The sequence below is a fragment of the Tursiops truncatus genome, chromosome 6, assembly GCF_011762595.2.
Source record: "Tursiops truncatus isolate mTurTru1 chromosome 6, mTurTru1.mat.Y, whole genome shotgun sequence".
Classification (NCBI taxonomy): domain Eukaryota; kingdom Metazoa; phylum Chordata; class Mammalia; order Artiodactyla; family Delphinidae; genus Tursiops; species Tursiops truncatus.
The window spans coordinates 26,658,422-26,680,472 of record NC_047039.1 but is presented as its reverse complement, the minus strand read 5'-3'; the positions used below and the strand labels follow the sequence as shown (position 1 = coordinate 26,680,472).

The 22,051-nt window shown below is 37.7% G+C and overlaps 1 protein-coding gene across 13 annotated transcripts in view; it reads right to left on the bottom strand.

Annotated features, from left to right (window-relative positions):
* Positions 1–22,051, bottom strand: part of WNK2 (WNK lysine deficient protein kinase 2) — a 153,649-nt gene that overhangs the window by 4,481 nt on the left and 127,117 nt on the right. For all 13 annotated transcript variants that reach the window (XM_033857809.2, XM_033857810.2, XM_073805945.1 and 10 more), the window contains one exon: positions 21,075–21,334. In XM_033857809.2, coding sequence (XP_033713700.1) covers positions 21,075–21,334 — 260 coding nt within the window. The remainder of the gene's footprint in view (positions 1–21,074; positions 21,335–22,051) is intronic.

Below are 22,051 nucleotides of genomic sequence, written 5' to 3'. Positions count from 1 at the left end.
GTCAAATCTTACCCAGATGCTTAAGAGATGCAATACAATTGGAATCAAAGTCCCATAAGGCTATTTTGTAGGAATATACAAGCTGTTTCTAAAATGTAGGTGGAACTATTAAAGACCTAGAAAAATCAAGAAATTCTTGGGAAGGGACAAATTAGAAGTATTAACAAACTATACATAAAATAGATAAGCAACAAGGATTTACTGTATAACACAGGGAATTACACCCAATATCTTGTAATAACCTATAATGGAATATAATTTGAAAAAAGAAAGTAACCACTAGCTAAGGCTTCAGCAAACAAAACCAGCAAATGCTGGGGAAGGGGAGAATCTGTTTTCCAGAGTTATCACTTATAACATTCAGATGTCCAGTTTTCAACAAGAAATCACAAAATCTTTACAAAGAAAATGAAAAGTATGATCCATACAGAAAATGAAAAGTATGATCCATATTAATTTTCATTAATAGAAAATGTTCCTGAAGAAGTCTAAACACTGCACTTACAAAATAAAGACTTTAAATCAACTGCTTTAAATATGTTCAAAGAGTTAAAGGAAACCATGGACAAAAAGAAAACCAGGAAAATGATTCATCAACAACATGAGAATATCAATAAAGTGACACAAGTTATAAAAGGAACCAAATATTAGAGCTGAAATATTAGAGCTAAAAGGTATAATAACTGAAATTAAAATTCCACTAGAGAAGCTCAAAAGCAGATTTGAGCAAGAAGAATAAAGAATCAGCAAACTTGAGACCACAGAATTGAAATTATCAAGTCTGAGAAACAGAAAGAAAAAAAAAAAGAATGAAGAAAAGAAAAGTATACAGAGCCTATCAGGGAGAAGAGAAAGTGAAGGACAGGAAAAAATACTTGAAGTAGAGAAAGAGAAGACTGTCAACCAAGATTCTACATCCAGCAAAATGAACCTTCACGATGAAGGAGAAATTAAGACTTCTGGATAAACAAAAACTAAGGCAGGTTGTTACTAAAAGATATGCCCCACAAGAAATGCTAAAAGAAGAACTTTCATTTCAGGCTGAAATGAAAGGATAATAGACAGTAACTCAAAGCCATGAGACGAAATAAAGAAAGCAACTACACAGCTAAATACGTAAGCCAACACTATTATACTTTTGGTTTTAATTCCTTTTTTCCCCTATATGATTTAAAAGAATGCATTAGATAATAATTATAAATCTATGTGAATGGGCACACAATGTATAAAGATGCAATCTGTGCAAAAACAACACAAAGGAGGAGGGATGGAGACATATATGAGGAGAGTGTTGAAACAAAGTTGGTATTACTCAAACTAGGTTGTTATAAGGTTAAGATTTTAATTGTAATCCCTAAGGTAACCAATAAGAAATTAACAAAAACGTATGCAGAAAAGTAAAAAAAAGGGGGGGGGAGGGGATAAAAACCTGTAGGACATACAGAAAAAAAAAATAGTTAAACCAGCATAAGTCCTTTATTAACCATAATTACTTTAAATGTAAATGGATTGAACTCTCCAATTAATAGGCAAAGATTGGCAGAGTGGATAAAAAAGCATAATTAATCTATATGCTACCTACAAAACACACACTTTAGATACAAACACACAAAGAGATTGAAAGTAAAAGGATGGAGGAGAGGAGATCAAGATGGCAGAGTAGGGGCTTCCCAGGTGGCACAGTGGTTTAGAGTCCGCCTGCCGATGCAGGGGATGCAGGTTCGTGCCCCGGTCCGGGAAGATCCCACGTGCCGTGGAGTGGCGGGGCCCGTGAGCCATGGCCGCTGAGCCTGCGCGTCCGGAGCCTGTGCTCCGCAACGGGAGAGGCCACAACAGTGAGAGGCCCGCGTACCGTAAAAAAAAAAAAAAGATGGCAGAGTAGGAAGGTGCTGAGCTCACTTCCCCCCAAGAACACATCAAAAATACATCCATAAAGTGGAGCAATTCTCTCTGAAAACAAACTGGAAATGGACAGAAATATTCTTCTAAAACAAAAGCTGTAAAAGAAAGATCCACACGAGTCAGATAAGAAGGGAAAAGAGCTATCAGGTTGGGATCCAGGCCCACAGAAGAGGAGGGGGATATCACCACTAGGAGATCCTCCCTGGGGACTGAGTGGTTTGAACCACATATTGGGTACCCCAGCCCTGGCGTCCAACATGCTGACATTCACATTACAGGGGTTCCAGAAGGAGACAAGTCTTCTTACTGGTTTGAAAACTAATAGGACTTCGAGGAGGGCTGTGAGAAACCTAGACCTGGCTCGTGACACAAGCTTGCTTACTCCCAGGAATGAGGTGTAGAATGGAGATTAAAACTGCCCCAGAATTCCGGATGGTTTCATGAAACCACCTAGCATGCATCCAGCTCATCTACCTCTGAAGAGCTTCCCACTAGGTTGAAGGCTGCCATTGCTGAGGAAAGTGTGCAGTTGGGGATGGAACTGACTCAGACCCAACACTGCATATAAATGGGGCAAGGGCAGCCTTTGCTGGCACTCACAGAGGCAGCAGATCAGGAGCTGTATGGAGCTGACTAGCATTCTGGGACTGTCCCAGTGTACACCCTGGCCCACACCAGGTGCCCACTGCAGCCCTTTGCTCCAGCACTGTGCCCCCTGGAGCAAAAGTGCCATTGCTGGGAGAGGGGAGAGAGCACACTTAGTGGGAAAGGAGCCAGCTCGGACCCCACCCCTGCTTCAGCACCTTGGGATGAGACCCCACCCCTGATAGGGCAGTGATGACCACTCAGCATAGAAGAAGCTTCAGCTCACACATGGCTCTGGCTCTAACCCCTCCATCCCCAGCCCCACCACCCAACAAGTTGATACCAGACAGCATATCCTGGGGGAAGACATGACCCATGCTCACTTCAGATCCAGCTCTCGCACCGAAACTACTGAACACATGCAGACTGCATAGAGATGCTCCCACACAAGTACAACCCTTCAAGACCGAGATAGGTAACTGTTTCACGTAATTTTATAGAGATAAAAAACATTAAGCGAAATGAGAAAACAAAGGAATGTCTTTAAAACGAAAAAACAAAGAAAAAACTCTGAAAAAACAACTAATGAAAGAGAGAAAATTTACCAGATAAAGAGTTCAAAGCATTAGTAATAAGAATACTAACTGAACTAGGGAAAAGAATAGATGATGACAGAGAGAATTTTAACACAGAACTAGAAAATATAAAAACCAGTCAGAACTGAAGAATGAAATAACTAAAATGAAAAACACACTAGAAGGAATTAACAGACGGTAATACGTAATAGAGAAGAATGCATAAGTGATCTGGAAGATAGAATAATGGAAATCACCCAATCAAAACAGTAAAAAGAGAAACAAATTTTTAAAATATGAGAACAGTTTAAGGGACCTCTGAGACAACATCAACCATGCTAACATTCACATTATAAGGGTTCCAGAAGGAGAAGAGAGTTGAAAATGTATTTGATGAAATTATGGCTGAAAACTTCCTGAACCTGGAGAAGGAAACAGATACCCAGGTACACAGAGTATCCCAAACAAGATGAACTGAAAGAGACACAGACCAAGATGTATCATAATTAAAATGGTAAAAGTTAGAGATAAGGAGAGAATTTAAAGGTAGCAAGAGAAAAGCAAAGAGTCATGTACAAAGGAACACCCATAAGTCTATCAGCTGATTTTTCTGCACAAACTTTGCAGGCCAGAAGGGAATGGCATGACATATTTATAGTGCTCAAAGGGAAGAATCTACAACCTAAGACAATCTACCCAGCAAGATTATCATTCAGAATTAGAAGTGAGATAAAGAACTTCTCAAATAAGAAATAACGAAAAGAGTCATCAATACTTAAACTAACCCTAAAAGAAGTCTTAAATGGTCTTCTCCAAGTGGGAAAAAAAAGGCTACAACAAGATGTAAGGATTTATAGGAAAGGAAAAACCCCACAAGTAAAGGCAAATATATAGCAAAGGCTGTGGATCAATCACTTAACATAAGCTAGTACAAAGATTAAAAGACAAAAATTGGAAAATAAACTATAACTACAATCAACAGTTAAGGGATAAACATGAAGATGTAAAATATGACATCAAATACACAAAATGTATGGGAGGGGAGTAAAAAAATGTAGATCCTTTAGAATGTGTTTGAACTTAAATAACGACCAGTTTAAAACAAGCAGATACATAGGTCAACATATATGAAACCCAAGGTAACCACAAATCAAAATCCTACAATAGATACACAAAAATAGGGAGAAAGTAACACAAGCATGCCATGATTTGATAAAGAAAATAATCAAACCACAAGGGAAGAAACTAAAAGAAGAAGAAAATAATATAGAATGACAAAAACAACCAGAAAACAAGTAACAAATGGCAGTTAAGTACATACCTATATAGAATTACTTTAAATGTCAATGGACTAAATGTTCCAATCAAATGACACAGAGTGGATGACTGGATAAAAAACAAGACCCATCTATGTGCAAGAGACTCTCTTTAGAATTAAAGACACACAGACTAAAAGTGAAGGGATGGAAGGAGCTATTTCATGGAAATGAAAACGACAAGAGAGCTGGTAGCAATACTAATATCTTGCAAATTAGACTTTAAAAAAAAAGTCTACAAAAAAGACAAAGAAGGATATTATATAACGATATAGTGATCAATACAAGAAGAGAATATACGTTTATTAATATGTATGCACTTCATATAGGTGCAACTAAATATGGAAAGCAAATATTAACAGACATAAAAAGGAGAAACTGACAATAATAGAATAATAGTTGGAGACTATAATGAAATATTGGTCTTAAGTGACACATTAGACAAATTGGACTTAATAAATATATATAGGACATTCCATCCAAAAACAGCAGAATATACATTCTTTTCAAGTGCACATGGAATGTTCTCTAGGATAGATCACATGCCAGGCCAAAAAACAAGTCTCAATAAATAGAAGAGAACTGAAATTACATCAAGCTTTTTTTTTCAACCATAACAGTATGAAACTAGAAACCAAGTACTGGAAGAAAAATGGGAAAAACACAAACACATGGAGACTAAACGACATGTTAATAAAAGAAACAACAGATGAATGAAAAAATCAAAGAGGAAATCAGAAAAAAACGAGACAGATGAAAAAAAACGCAACTTTGCACAATCTACAGGACGCAGCAGAAGCAAATATAAGAGGGAAGATTATAATAATACATGCATACCTGAGCATACAAGAAAAATCTCAGATAAACAACCTATCCTCCATCTAAATGAATTAGAAAAAGAACAAAGCCCAAGTTAGCACAAGTAATACCTAGTGAAGAGCCAATACCTAGTGTAACAAACTATTGTTACAGAAGAGCTAATACCTAGTGTAACAAACTATTCCAACAAAATGAAGGAGGGAACACCCCCAAATTCATTCTACGAGGCCACCATTACACTGATACCAAATCTAGAAAAAGACATTACAGAGAAAAGAAAATTACTAGTCAATATCTGTGATGAATATAGATGCAAAAATCCTCAAAAAATATTGGCAAACCAAATTCAATAATATATAAAAAGGATAATACACCATGATCAAGTGGTATTTATTCCACAGATTCAAGGACAGTTCAATATCCACAAGTCAATCAGTGTGATACACCACATTAACAAAAGGAAGGATAAAAATCACATTATCATTTCAATAGACACAGAAAAAGCATTTGACAAAATTCAACTTCCATTCATGATAAAGACTTGCATCAAAGTTGGTATAGAGGAAACATATTTCAACATAATAAAGGCCATTTATGACAAACCCACAGCTAACATCACACTCAACAGTGAAAAGCCAAAACTTTTCCTCTAAAATCAGGAACAAAACAAGGATGCCCACTCTCGCCACTGAGAAGTAGTACTGGAAGTCCTAGCCACAGCAGTCAGACAAGAAAAAGAAATAAAAGGCATCCAAATTGGAAAGGAAGAAGTAAAAATGTCACTATTTGCAGATGACATGATGTTATACTCAGAAAATTCTGAAGTTCCATCAAAAAACTATGAGAACTAATAAATGAATTCAGTAAAGTTGCAGGATACAAGATTGACATACAGAAATCTATTGGTTTTCTAAACACTAATAATCAACTATCAGAAAGAGAAAACAATAAAACAATCGTATTTAAAATTGCATCAAAGAGAATAAAATACCTAGGAATAAACTTAACCAAGGAGGTGAAAGATCTATAACCTGAAGACTCTAAAACATTGATGAAGGATATTTAAGATGATACAAACAAATAGAAAAGATATTCCATGTTCCTGGATTGGAAGAATTAATACTGTTAAAATGGCCATACTACCCAAAGCAATCTACAGATTTAATTCAATCCCTATCAAATTACCCATGACATTTTCCACAAAACTAGAACAAATAATCTTAAAATTTATATGGAACCAAAAAGGCTCCCAATTACCAAACCAATCTTGAGAAAAAAGAACAAAGCTGGAGGTATCACACTCCCCAACTTCACATTATACTACATAGGTACAGCAATCAAAAGAGCATGGTACTGACACAAACACAGAAACATACATAATGGAACAGAATGAACAGCCCCTCCCAAAACCCATAAACTTATGGTCAATTAATCTACAACAAAGGAGGCAAGAATATACAATGGGGAAAAGGTAGTCTCTTCAGTAAGTGGTGCTGGGAAAACTGGACAACTACATGTAAAAGAATAAAATTAGAACATTCTCTAACACCATATAAAAAAATAAACTCGAAATGAATTAATATCTTAAATAAGACTGAAACCCATAAAACTACTTGAGGAAAATTTAGGCAGAACACTCTTTGACATAAATCAAAGGAATATTTTTTTGGCTCTGTCTCCTAAGGCAAATGAAACAAAAGCAAAAACAAACATGGGACCTAATTAAACTTAAAAGCTTTTGCACAGCTAAAGAAACCTTTGGCGAAAAGAAAAGACAACCTATTATTGAAAGTGAGAAAATATTTGCAAATGATATGACTGATAAGGGGTTAATATCCAAAATACATAAACTGCTCATATAATTCAATATCAAAAAAACAAATAACCTGATTAAAAAATGGGCAGAAGACTTGAATAGATATTTCTCAAAGAAGACATACACATGGCCAAAGGGCACATCAAAAGATTCTCAACATTGGTAATCAGAGAAATGTAAATCAAAACCACAATGAAGTATCACCTCACACCTGTCAGAATAGCTATCATCAAAAAGACCACCAATAACAAATGTTGGCAAGGATATGGAGAAAAGGTTACCCTAGTACACTGTGGATGGGAATGCAAATTGCAGCCACTATGGAAAACATTATGGAGGTTCTTCAAAAACCTGAAAATAGAACCACCATATGATCCAGCAATTCCTTTCCTGGGTATATATCCATAAAAAATGAAAACACTAATTTGAAAAGATAAAGTGATCACAGCAGCTTCATGTACAATAGCCAAGATATGGAAACAACCTAAGCAACAGATGAATGGATAAAGAAAATGTGGGTTACATATATAATGGAATATTACTCAGCCATAAAAAATGAAATTTTGCCATTTGCATCAACATGGATGGACCTGGAGAGTATTATGCTTAGTAAAATAAATCAGAGAAAGAAAAATATTGTATATGATCAGTTATATGTGGAATCTAAAAAATAAAATAAACGAATATAACAAAACATATAGATTCACAGATATATAGAAAACAAACTAGTGGTTACCAGTGGGAAGCTGGAGGGAGGGAGGGGCAAGATAGTGGTAGGGGATTAAGAGGTACAAACTAATAGGTATAAAATAAATAAGCTACGAGGATATATTATACAGCACAGGGAATACAGCCAACATTTTATAATAACTTTAATGATGTACATCTATAAAAATACTGAATAACTATGTTGTACACGTGAAACTAATAAAATAGTTTAAATCAACTGTATTTCAATTAAAAATTCTTTAAAAAAAGAAAAAGAAAGTGAAATGATGGGAAAATAAACTCCTGAGAGATGATCCAAGATGGTACAGTGGAAGGAGCTTGGGCTTACCTCACAACAAAACCACAACTAACCGCTGAACAGCCATCGATAAAAAAGACTGGAAGCTGCTAAAAGAGATATTCTACATCCAAAGATATAAAGAAGGAACCACAACAAGATCGTAAGGGGCACACTCACAATATAATCAAATCCCATTACCCTGGGTGGGCGATCCACCAACTGGAGAACTATTATATTGCAGAAGTTCTCCCACAGGAGTTAGAGTTCTGAGCTCCACGTTAGGTTCCCCAGCTGGGGGTCTGACATCAGAGGGAGAAGCCCCAGAGACATTTGGCTTTGAAGGCCAGGAAGGCTTGATTGCAGGAGCTCCACAGGACTAGGGGAAGTGGAGACTCCACTCTTGGAGGGTGCACACAAGGTCTCGCATGTACTGGGACCCAGGGCAAAGGCAGTGACTTCACAGGAGCCTAGGCTGGACCTACCTGCTGGTCTTGGAGGATCTCCTGGGGAGGGGGTTGTGGCTGTGGCTCTCCCTTGGGATGTGGACATGGGTGGTGGAGATTTCAGGGAGTGTGCAGCTACATGAACTCTCAAGGAGGCAGACATCTTGCTTGGGTCATCAGCACCAAGACCTGGCCCCACCCAACAGCCTGTAGTCTCCAGTACTGGGACGCCTCAGGCCCAACAACAGCCCTACCCATCAGCAGACAGGCTGCCTAAAGACTTCTTGAGCCCACAGCCACCTCTAGACACATCCCTTAACACGGTTCTGCCCATCGGCCCACCAAAGTGCCAAGATCCAGCTCCACCCACCAGTAGGCAGGCACCAGACCCTCCCACTAGGAGACCTGCACAAGCATCTATACCAGCCTCACCCACCGGGGCAGACACCAGAAACAAGACTACTACAATCAGGCAGCCTGCAGAACTGAGTCTGCAAATACAGGAATTTGTTCCAGACAAACAAGATAAAACCCCAAAGAACAACTAAGCAAAGTAGAGACAGGCAATCTACCAGAGAAAGAATTCAGCATAATGATAGTAAAGATGATCCAAGATCTCAGAAAAAGAATGGATGCACAGTGTGAGAAAATACAAGAAATTTTTAATAAAGAATTAGAAAATATAGAGAACAACCAGAGTTGAAGAATACAATAATTGAAATGAAAAATATACCAGAAGGAATCAATAGCAGAATAAATGATGCAGAAGAACGAATAAGTGAGCTGGAAGACAGAAAGGGGGAAATCACTGCTGCAGAACAGAATAAAGAAAGAAGAATGAAAAGAAATGAAGACAGTTTAAGAGACCCCTGGGACAAAATTAAATTCACCAACATTCACATTACAGGGGTCCCAAAAGGAGAGGAGAGAGAGAAAGGGCCTGAGAAAATATTTGAAGAGATAATAGCTGAAAAATTCCCTAACATGAGAAAGAAAACACTCACTTAAGTCCAGGAAATGCAGAGAGTCCCAGGCAGGATTAACCAAAGCAGGAACATGCCAAGACACAGTAATCAAATTGACAAACATTAAAGACAAAGAGAAAATATTAAAAGCAACAAGGAATAAGCAACAAATAATGTACAAGGGAATCCCCTTACGGTTATCAGTTGATTTTTTTTTTTTTTAATCAGTTGATTTTTTCAGCAGAAACTCTGCAGGCCAAAAGGGAGTGGCACGATTTAAATGAAGAAAGGGAAAGAATATTCGACCCAGCAAGGTGCTCATTCAGATTCAACGGAGAAATAAAAAGCTTTACAGACAAGCAACAGGTAAAAGCATTCAGCACCACCAAACCAGTTTCACAACAAATGCTAAAGGAACTTCTCTAGGTGGAAAAGAAAAGGCCACAACTGGAAACAAGAAAATTACAAAATGGGAAAGCTCACCAGGAAAGGCAAACATACAGTAAAGGTAAGAAATCATCCACACACAAATAGGATCTCTAAACCCATAATTGTGAGAGGAAGAGAGTACAAATGCAGGATATTTGAAATACATTTGAAATTAAGAGCTCAGCAGCTGAAAACAATTGTGTGTGTGTACATATATGTGTGTGTGTGTGTATACTGCTGTATCAAAACCTCATGGTAACCACAAACCAAAAATGTATAATAGATATACACACACATAAGAAAAAGGAATCCAAATACAACAGTACAGAGTCATCAAATCACAAGAGAAGAGAAAAACATAGGAAAGGAAGAAAAAGACCTACAAAAACAAACCCAAAACAATTAATAAAAGGGCAATAAGAACATATGTATTGATAATTACCTTAAATGTAAAAGGATTAAATGCTCCAACTGAAAGATACAGACTGGCTGAATGGATACAAAAATAAGACCTGTATATATGCTGTTTATAAGAGACCCACTTAAGCTATAGAGACACATACAAACTAAAAGTGAGGGGATGGAAAAAAGTATTCCATGCAAATGTAAATGAAAAGAAAGCTGGAGTATCAATACTCATGTGAGACAAAATAGACTTTAAAATAAAGACTGTTACAAAAGACAAGGAAGAAAAAAAAAAAAAAAGACAAGGAAGGACAATACCTAATGATCAAGGGATCAAGCCAAAAAGATATAACAGTTGTTAACATATATGCACCTAACATAGGAGCACTTCAGTATATAAGGGAAATGCTAACATCCATAAAAGAAAAAATTGACAGTAACACAATAATAGCTGGTGACTTTAACACCCCACTTTCATCAATGGGCAGATCATCCGGACAGAAAATCACTAAGGAAACACAGGCCTTAAATGACACATTAGACCAACTGGACTTAATTGATATTTACAGAACATTCCATCCAAAAGCAGCAGAATACACATTCTTCTCAAGTGCACATGGAACATTCTCCAGGATAGATGACATCCTGGGCCACAAAACAACCCTTGCTAAATTTAAGAAAACTGAAATCATTTCAAGCATCTTTTCCAACCACAACGCTATGAGATTAGAAATCAACTACAAGAAAAAAAACTGCAAAAAATACAAACACATGGAGGCTAAACAATATGTTACTAAATAACCAATGGACTACTGAAGAAAGCAAAGGGGAAATCAAAAAATACCTAGAGCTGAATGAAAACAGAATCATGACGATCTGAAACCTCTGGGACACAGCAAAAGCAGTTCTAAGAGGGAAGTTTATAGAGATACAAGCTTACCTCAGGAAATAAGAAAAATCTAAAATAAACAACGTAAAGTTACACCTAAAGCAACTAGAGAAAAAAGAACAAAACCCAAAGTTAGTAGAAGGAAAGAAATCATAAAGATCAGAGCAGAAATAAATGAAACAGAGACAAAGAAAACAATAGAAAAGATCAATGAAACTAAATCCTGGTTCTTTGAAAAGATAAAGAAAATTGATAAAACTTTAGCAAGACTCATCAAGAATAAAAGGGAGAAAGCCCAAATCAAATAAAATTAGAAATGAAATTAGAAATGAAAAAGGAGAAGTTACAACCAATACCACAGAAATAAAAAGGACCATAACAGACTACTACTACTACTACAACCTAAAAGAAATGGACAAATTCTTAGAAAGGTACAATCTCCCAAGACTGAACCTGGAAGCAACTGAACATACGAACAGACCAATTACAAGTACTGAAATTGAATTTGTGATTTAAAAAACTCCAAACAAACAAAAATCCAGGACGAGAGGGCTTCATAGGTGAATTCTTTCAAACATTTAGAGAAGAGTGAACACCTATCCTGAAACTATTCCAAAAAGTCGCAGAGTAAGGAACACTTCTAAACTCATTCTCTGAGGCCACCATCACCCTGATACCAAAACCAGACAAAGATATTACAAAAAAAGAAAATTACAGAACAGTATCACTGATGAATACAGATGCAAAAACCCTCAACAAAATACTAGCAAACCAAATCCAACAACACATTAAAAGGATCATACACCATGATCAAGTAGCATTTATCCCAGGGATGCAAGAACTTTTCAATATCTGCAAATCAATCAGTGTGATACACCACATTAACATATTAAAGAATAAAAACCATATGATCATCTCAATAGATGCAGAAAAAGCTTTTGACAAAATTCAACACCCACTTATGATAAAACCTCTCCAGAAAGTGAGAATAGAGGGCACCTACCTCAACATAATAAAGGTCATATATGACAAACCCACAGCCAACATCATTCTCAATGGTGAAAAACTGAAAGCATTTCCTCAAAGATGAAGAACAAGACAAGGATGTCCACTCTCGCCACTTTTATTCAACATAGTTTTGGAAGTCCTAGCCACATCAATCAGAGAAAAAAAAGAAATCAAAGGTCTCCATATTGGAAAAGAGGAAGTAAAACTGTCACTGTTTGGAGATGACATGATACTATACATAGAAAATCCTAAAGGTGCTACCAGAAAACTACTAGAGCTCGTCAATGATTCTGGTAAATTTGTAGGATACAAAATGAATACAAAGAAATCTGTTGCATTTCTATACACTAACAATGAAAGATCAGAAAGAGAAATTAAGGAAACAATCCCATTTGCCATCACATCAAAAAGAATAAAATACCTAGGAATAAACCTACGTAAGGACACAAAAGACCTGTACTCCGAAAACTATAAGACACTGATGAAAGAAATCGAAGATGACACAAACAGATAGAAAGATATACCATGTTCTTGGATGGGAAGAATCAATATTGTCAAAATGACTATACTGCCCAAGGCAATCTACAGATTCAGTGCAATCCCTATCAAACTACCAGTGGCATTTTTCACAGAGCTAGAACAAAAAATTTAAAAATGTGCATGGAAACACAAAAGACCCTGATTAGCTGAAGCAATCTTGAGAAAGAAAAATGGAGCTGGAGGAATCAGGCTCCCTGACTTCAGACTATACTACAAAACTACAGTCATCAAAACAGTATGGTACTGGCACAAAAACAGAAATATAGATCGATGGAATAGGATAGGACATCCACAAATAAACCTACACATCTATAGTCAATTAATCTAGCAGAAAGGAGGCAAAAACATATAATGGAGAAAAGATAGTCTCTTCAATAAGTGGTTCTGGGCAAACTGGACAGCTACCTGTAAAAGAATAAAATTAGAACATTCTCTAACACCATATATAAAAATAAACTAAAAATGAATTAATGACTTAAATAAGACTGAAAACCATAAATCTCCTAGAGGAAAACATAGGCAGAACACTCTTTGACATAAATCATAGCAATATAGTTGCAAACTTTAATACTTCACTTTCAATGAAGGATAGGACAACCAGATACAAGATAAGTAAGGAGAGGACCTGAACATCACAAGCCCATTAGGCTTAACAAACATTTACAAAACATTTCACCCAATGAGAGCAGAATTCTGCAGTGTAAGCCCTGACAAGTAGCTTTTCTTTCTTTTTTTTTTTGTAATGCAAGTGCCTGACTTAAGCTTTGATTTCCTGAGGCACCCACTTCAAAGAAGCCATCTCAAATAATAACACTGCCAGCCACACAACTAGATAAAGACCTACCATCCCCTTCACCCACCCCCATCCGAGCTCCTGTAATTTAGAGATCTCTGATTGATTTTAAATAACTGACCATTTGGCTATTTGCCTTTTTCTTTTCTTCTTGCACTTTAATTCCCACTCTTACATTTTAAGTTCACAAATAAGGAATGAACTAGTGAAACTCCAATAAAAGCAGAACCCCAGGCCTGCCTGTCTGTTTCTCTCACCCTCTCTCTTTCTCTCTCCCTCCTTGCCACCTCACTATGTAGCCCCAGGTGTGTCATGTAACCCTCCCCTCCAGACCGGTAAGTAATAAAGCTTGTCCTTTCCACAGTTTACTGATGGTTATTGCTGAAGAATCTTGCAATCATATTAAGAACCACAAGGGTTGGTCCAGCCATATGACTGGTTCTGACAGGGGAACCCAGGCCCAGGTGAGTGCTCCCAAGCATTTCTAGCTGATAGCATCACTATTGATAGACTGAGGGTGGCACAAAACAAAGACACATTCTTTTAAAGTGCACAGGGAACATTCTCCAAAACAGGCCATATGTTAGTCCACAAAACAATTTTAAAAGATTAAAATGATACAAAGTATCTTTTCTAACACAATGAATGAAATTAAAAAAAAAATTAAACTAGAAAACTGGCATATATGTAGAAAGTAAACAATGCACTCAAACAACCAAATAGCCAAAGACGTAGTCACAGGGAAATCAGAAAACACCTTAGAACAAATGAAAAGGAAAACACAAGATACTAAAATCTATTACATATAGCAAAAGAAGTGTCCAGAGGGAAATTTATAACTGCAGATGTCTACATTAAAAAAGAAGAAAGATCTTAAGCCAATAACTTAACTGTATACCATAATAAACTGAGATAAACAAAATACAAAATAGAAAAACAATAAAGGAAAATCAACAAAACCAAAAGTTGGTGTTTTAAAAAGATCAAAAATTGGCAAAGTCTTTAGCTACCAAACTGGATAACTCAGATGAAATAGACAAATTCCTAGAAACACACAAACTTCCAAAACTGACTCAAGAGGAAATAGAAAATCTGAATAGACCTGTAACAAGTAGTGAGATTGAATTATTAATAAAAAACCTCTCAACAAAGAAAAGCCCAGGACCAGACGGCTTCCATGGTGAATTGTACCATTTAAAGAAGAATTAACACCAATATTTCTCAAACTCTTCCAAAAAGTTGAAGAGGTGGGAACACTTCCTAACTCATTCTATGTAGCGAACATCACTCTGGTATCAAAGCCAGATAAAGACATCATAAGAAAAAAAATTACAAATACCTGTGATAAATACTGATGTAGAAATCTTCAGTAAAACATTAGCAAACTGGATTCAATAGCATATTAGAAGGAGTATACACCATGACCAGGTGCAACCCTGCAAGGATGGTTTAATATATGAAAATCAATCAATGTAACACACCATTAATGGAATGAAGAGTTAAGAAAACCATAATTCAAAAAGAGTCATGTACCAAAATGTTCATTGCAGCTCTATTTACAATAGCCAGGAGATGGAAACAACCTAAGTGTCCATCATTGGATGAATGGATAAAGAAGATGTGGCACATATATACAATGGAACATTACTCAGCCATAAAAAGAAACGAAATTGAGCTATTTGTAATGAGGTGGATAGACCTAGAGTCTGTCATACAGAGTGAAATAAGTCAGAAAGACAAAGACAAATACCGTATGCTAACACATATATATGGAATCTAAGAAAACAAAATGTCATGAAGAACCTAGGGGTAAGATGGGAATAAAGACACAGACCTACTAGAGAATGGACTTGAGGATATGGGAAGGGGGAAGGGTAAGCTGTGACAAAGTGAGAGAGTGGCATGGACATATATACACTACCAAACGTAAAATAGATAGCTAGTGGGAAGCAGCCGCATAGCACAGGGAGATCAACTCAGTGCTTTGTGACCACCTAGAGGGGTGGGATAGGGAGGGTGGGAGGGAGAGAGACGCAAGAGGGAAGAGATATGGGAACATATGTATATGTATAACTGATTCACTTTGTTATAAAGCAGAAACTAACACACCATTGTAAAGCAATTATACTCCAATAAAGATGTAAAAAAAAATAGAATGAAGAGTTAAAAAATATGATCATCTTAATTAATGCAGAAAAACCATTTGACAAAATCCAACACTCTTTCATGACAACAGCACTCAACATACTAGAAATAAAATAGAATTTTCTCAGTATGGTAAAGGCCATATATGAAGAAACCCTTGTTAACATCACACTCAATGGTGAAAGACTGAACATTTTTCCTTTAAGATCAAGACAGAGATGCCCACTTTTTCCATTTCTATTCAATATAGTACTTGAAGTTCTACCCAGAGAAATTAGGCAAGAAAAGGAAATAAAAGGCACCCAAATTGGAAAGGAAGAAGTAAAAGTATCTCTGTTCAGAATAACATTTCTTATATGCAGATAACCCTAAAGAACACACACACACACACACACACACACACACAAACTGCTAGAACTAATTTATGAATTCAGCAAAGTTGCAGGGTAGAAAATCAACACATCAAAATCAGTGGCATTTTTTTTTTTTTTTTTGGCTGCTCCACGTGGCATGTGGGATCCTAGTTCTCCAACCAGGGATCAAACCTGCATCCTCTGCATTGGAAGCATGGAGTTTTAACCACTGGACTGCCAGGGAAGTCCCAGTTGTATTTTTATACACTAGCAATGAACAATCTGAAAAGAAAATTAAGAGAACAATTACATTTAAGCACAAAAAAGAATAAAATACTTAGGAATAATTAAACTAAGGAGTTGAAAGACTTACACACTGAAAACGGCAAAACATTGCCAAAAGAAATTAAAGAAGACATAAGTAAATGGGAAGACATCCCATGTTCGTGGATTTGAAGACTTAATATTGTTAATATGTCAATACCACCCAAAGCCAATCTATAGAGATTTGATGTACCCCTATCAAAGTCTCAATGGCATTTTTTCAAAAAATAGAAAAACTCATCCTAAAACTCGTTTGGATTCTCAAGGGATCCCAATAAGCAAAACGGTCCTAAAAAAGAACAAAGTTGGAAGACTCATACTTCTTGACTTCAGAACTTACTGCAAAGCTACAGAAATCAAAACAGTGTAATATTAGCAACATGACAGACTGTACACCAACGGAATAGAATAGAAAATCCAGAAATAAACCTTTGCATATATGACCAATTGATTTTCAAAAAGGGTGCCGAGACCATTCAATGGGAAAAGGACAGTTTTTTTCAACAAATACTGCTGGGACAACTAGATATCAACATGCAAAAGAATAAACATGGTCTCTTACCAAACACCATATATAAAAATTAACTCAAAATGGATAAAAGGCCTAAACATAAGAGCTACAATCATTAAACTCTTAGCATCTTTAGAGAGCACTTAGAAGGAAACATGGGGGGAAAGCTTTATAACGTTGGATTTGGCAATAAATCATTGCCAAATCCAATGACATAGGCAACAAAAGAAAAAATAAACTGGAATTCATAAAAATGAAAAAGCTTTATGCATCAAAAGACATTATCAACCGAGTAAAAAGGTAACTCACAGAATGGGAATTATTTTTGGAAATCACATATCTGAAAAGCGATTAATATCCAGAATATAGAGAGAATTCCTCCAAGTCAACAACAAAAAAAGAAACAACTCAATGAAAAAATGGGCAAAAACCCCTTCCACCATGTGAGGATACAATGAGAAGTCTGCAACCTGGAAGAGGCCCTCACCCTTGCATGCTGACATCCTCATGTCAGACGTCCAGCCTCCAGGACTGTGAGAAATAAATATCTGTTGTTTATATTTAAAAAATAGGCAAAAGGCTTGAATTATTTTTCCAAAGAAGACATACAAATGGCCAATAAGCTCATGAAAAGATGCTCAACATCACTGATCATTAGGGAAATGCAAACCACCTCACACCTATCAAGATGGCTACCATGAAAAAAATCAGAAAATAGAAAGTATTAGAGAGGATGTGGAGAAACTGGAGCCCTTGTGTACTGTTGGTGGGGATGTAAAATGGTGCAGCTGCTCTGGAAAGTAGTTTGGTGATTCCTCAAAAAATTAAAACTAGAATTACCATATGATCTAGTGATTCCACTTCTGGGTATATACCCTAAAGAACTGAAAGCAAAGACTCAAAGAGATATCTATATACCCATGTTCATAGTAGCATTATGCACAACAGTTAAAAGGTAGAAGCAACCCAAGTGTCATCAACGGATTAACGGATAAAACAAAATGTGGTATGTACGTACAATGGACTATGACTCAGCATTTAAAAGGAAGGAAAGTCTTTCAAGACACTGATGAAAGAAATCAAAGATGATACTAACAGTCCACCTAGAGGGGTGGGATGGGGGGCTGGGAGGGAAATGCAAGAGGGAGGAGAAATGGGGATATATGTATATCTATAGCTGATTCACTTTGTTATAAAGCAGAAACTAACACACCATTGTTAAGCAATTATACTCCAATAAACATGTTAAAAAATTAATTAATTAATTTTTTAAAAAGATGATACAAACAGATGCAGAGATATACCATGTTCTTGGATTGGAAGAATCAACATTGTGAAAATGACTCTACTACCCAAAGCAATCTACAGATTCAATGCAACCCCTATCAAATTACCAGTGGCATTTTTCACAGAAGTAGAACAAGAAATTTTACAATTTGTATGGAAACACGAAAGACCCCGAATAGTCAAAGCAATCTTGAGAAAGAAAGAGCTGGAGGAATCCAGGCTCCCTGACTTCAGACTATACTACAAAGCTACAGTAATCAAGACAGTGTGGTACTGGAACAAAAACAGAAATATAGATCAATGGAACAGGATAGAAAGCCCAGAGATAAACCCACACACATATGGTCACTTTATCTTTGACAAAGGAGGGAAGAATATACAATGGAGAAAAGACAGCCTCTTCAGTAAGTGGTGCTGGGAAAACTGGACAGCTACATGTAAAAGAATGACATTAGAACACTTCCTAGCACCATACAAAAAAATAAACTCAAAATGGATTAAAGACCTAAATGTAAGGCCAGACACTATCAAACTCTTAGAGGAAAACAGGCAGAACACTCTATGACATAAATCACAGCAAGATCCTTTTTGACCCACCTACTAAAGTAATGTAAATAAAAACAAAAATAAACAAATGGGGCTTTTCTGAAAAGAAAAGAAAAAGAATCCCAGACATCTGAACAACAGAATTAGCAGAGCTGACCGACAGGGCCTGGCCCAGCACAGATACTGAGAGCTGATGTGGTGGAGTCTGGACAGAAGAGTAGAGACTAGCCTGCCCAGGGCTTGAGGTGCAGAACCTGCAGGGCCTTGGGGCTGTGTTATGAATTCTCAGTTCTGTCCCAGAATAATGGAGAATAGATTTGAAGAGTTAAACTCATGGAGGTGCAGTGTCAGGAGGTTACTACAGAAGAGGAACAAAAGTTCAGACTGGGAGTGTGGACGTGAGAGGGAATGAAAGAGGATGACCTCAAGCACCTGTGGAGCAGTGGCTGACAGCTTGGGTCAAAAATCCAGTCCCAGCAAGTTTTAAAGAACTGGAAACACACAAAATCTGTTCTCTTATCACAGTGCAATTAGGCTTAAAAAATCCCCAGAAAACCACTATCAAAAAGCTCATGAGGAAATTAATAACTATATTACCTCAAATCACCACGGAAATTATAAAATATTTTGATCAGAGGTTAAAGAAAATGCTACATATCAAAACCTTTGGAATGCAGCTAATACCACTAGAAGGAATTTTATAGCCTGAATGTCTGTATTATAAAAGAAGAAAGGCTCAAAATCAATGCACTACACATCTCAAGAAACTTTCTAGAACAAAAAAGTAACCCAAAGATAGAAGAGAAGAAATAAAAGGAAGAAGCTAATGAAATATACAATAAAGAATTACCATCAAAGTGATGAGCTCTTTGAAAAGGCGAATAAAATATATAAATTCAGAGAAATCACCAATATCAGAATGAAAAATCATCACTGCAAATCCTGCAAACTGTGAAGAGAAAATATTATAAACAACTTTATACCAATTAATTGGAAAACTCAGATAAATTTAGAAGTGTATCAAATTGTTAGAAAAGCAGTATTTAACAGAAAGAAGAAATAGAAAACCCAAATGGTACTAAAACTGTAAAAGAAATTAAATCCAAAATGGAAACCTTACCCTCAAGGGATGTAGACATGGGTGATAAATATGTAACAGCAAAATGTCAATCATAGCTCATAGGTAGAAGGTACCTGAGAGTTCACTGAAGAATTTTCAATCTTTTGTATGTTTGAAACTTTTTGAAGTAAAAGATCATAGGGGAGCAATCCCACTCCTGGGCATATATCCGGAGAAAAACATGGTCCAAAAGGATACATGCACCCCAATATTCACTGCAGCACTTTTTACAATAGCTAAGACATGGAAGCAATCTACATGTCCATCAACAGAGGAACGGATAAAGAAGATGTGGTACATATATACAACAGAATATTACCCAGCCATTAAGAAGAATGAAATAATGCCATTTGCAGCAACATGGATGGACCTAGAGATTGTCATACTGAGTGAAGTAAGTTAGACAGAGAAAGACAAATATCATACAATACCACTTATATGTGGAATCTAAAATAAAAAATGATACAAATGAACTTATTTACAAAACAGAAACAGATTCACAGACTTAGAGAACTGAACTTATGGTTACCAGGGAGAAGGGTCCGGGAGGAATAGGGAGTTTGGGATTGACATGTACACACTGCTATATTTAAAATGGATAATCAACAAGAACCCACTATATAGCACAGGGAACTCTGCTTAACATTATGTGACAACCTAAATGGGAAAAGAATTTGAAAAAGAATAGATACATGTATATGTATAACTGAATCACTTTGATGTACACCTGAAACTAAGACAACATTGTTAATCAACTATACTCCAATAAAAAATTAAAAGTTAAAAAGAAAAACAAAACCCTCCTGGCCCAGATGGCTTCACCAGTGAACTTTGCTAAACATTTCAGGAAAAAATAACATAATCTTGCACAAACTCCTCCAGGAGACTGAAAAAGAGGGAATACTCCTTCAAGTAGGCTTTGAAGTCAGTGGTCCTAATACAGGAACAATTCACACAACAAAACCTAAGACAGCAGCTCCTCACTTCTGCCCCACGTGGTCTGGGGCACCTGAGCTAAAACTCAATAAGGGGTGTCCCCTGGGTATGTCGTGCAGACCCCACCCACTTTGCCAGCTTGGGCTCTGGTGGAAGACAGGTTGAGGTGGGCTCACCAGGATGAGGCCACACCTGCAAGCTGCTGGCCAGTCCCACCTAGACACTGCCCAACACTGGGCTAAGGCCTGCTGCTCAGAGGTTCTGCTGAGATCTGGAGTCACAGCTTCATTCCCATTCTGTGTCTTCGACTCTGGGCAAGCCCCACCCCGCCCCCCCCCCCACCCCGTGTCCCACTTACAGCCCGTGCCTCGCCAGAGGCCGGGGGCCAGCCTGCCATGGCCTCCATGTCATGCAACTTCTGCGTCTGCTTCAACTGGTTGAGTGACGGCTTCAGCTGTGTGGGCCCAACTGTCTTGCTTGTCCACTCATCCACCAACTTGTGCAGGTCGTCCGTGAAGGTGCCTTTCTTGTTGTTGCTGTTGTTCACCTGCGCCTGGATGTGCAGGGCAGGTTGGGGGCCCGGCTCAGGGCCCGGGACCAGGCTGCTGGTGGAGGACCCTAGAGAGCACACACAGGCCAGGGTTGGTGACACCACACGCCAGCACCACTGGCTGGCTGCAGTCATTCATACAGTGGTCTCGCTTAAGCCAGGCAACACCTTGCTTCAGGAGATGGTCTGCATTGGGGGGGTCCATGCAGTTTTAGACACAGTGGAGCAACCTCAGGGGACTGGGCATTGCCAGGCAGCCATCACCCATCTCATCAGCCAGGGGACAGGATCCCAGCTGCTGGCAGCCTCACTCAGCATCCTCTGTGCCCACACTGCCCAGGACCACCAGACCCCCATGTGAGAGAGTTTAGAAAACTCCTGGTGCAGCTGGACACAAACTGGGGGCAAATTCCTCACGCTTCTGCACTCTCAGCTCTAATATGAGGATTCAGAGGTGGTTCAACAATACTTTAGGCAGAATGCTTAGCAGCTGCTGCTATCCTTCCAGCAAAGGGAAAATGCTTGCAATAGGCTGGATTGCTGATGTTTCCATGAATGATAATGACTTGGTGATTTGGAATTTAAGACACAGAAATCACGCCTCTCCTCACCAGAGTGTGTAATAACAATAAAGGATACAAATACCCAGAGCCTTCCGACATGGGTCTACAAGCTTGGTGCCAACGGAGGGGCTGATGCCTATCACAGGAGGAACTGGGAGGCCCGGCTGCCCGGGAAGGCCTGGGGCTGTGGCTTAGGTGGAGCTGGACAAAGGTGAGCGCACT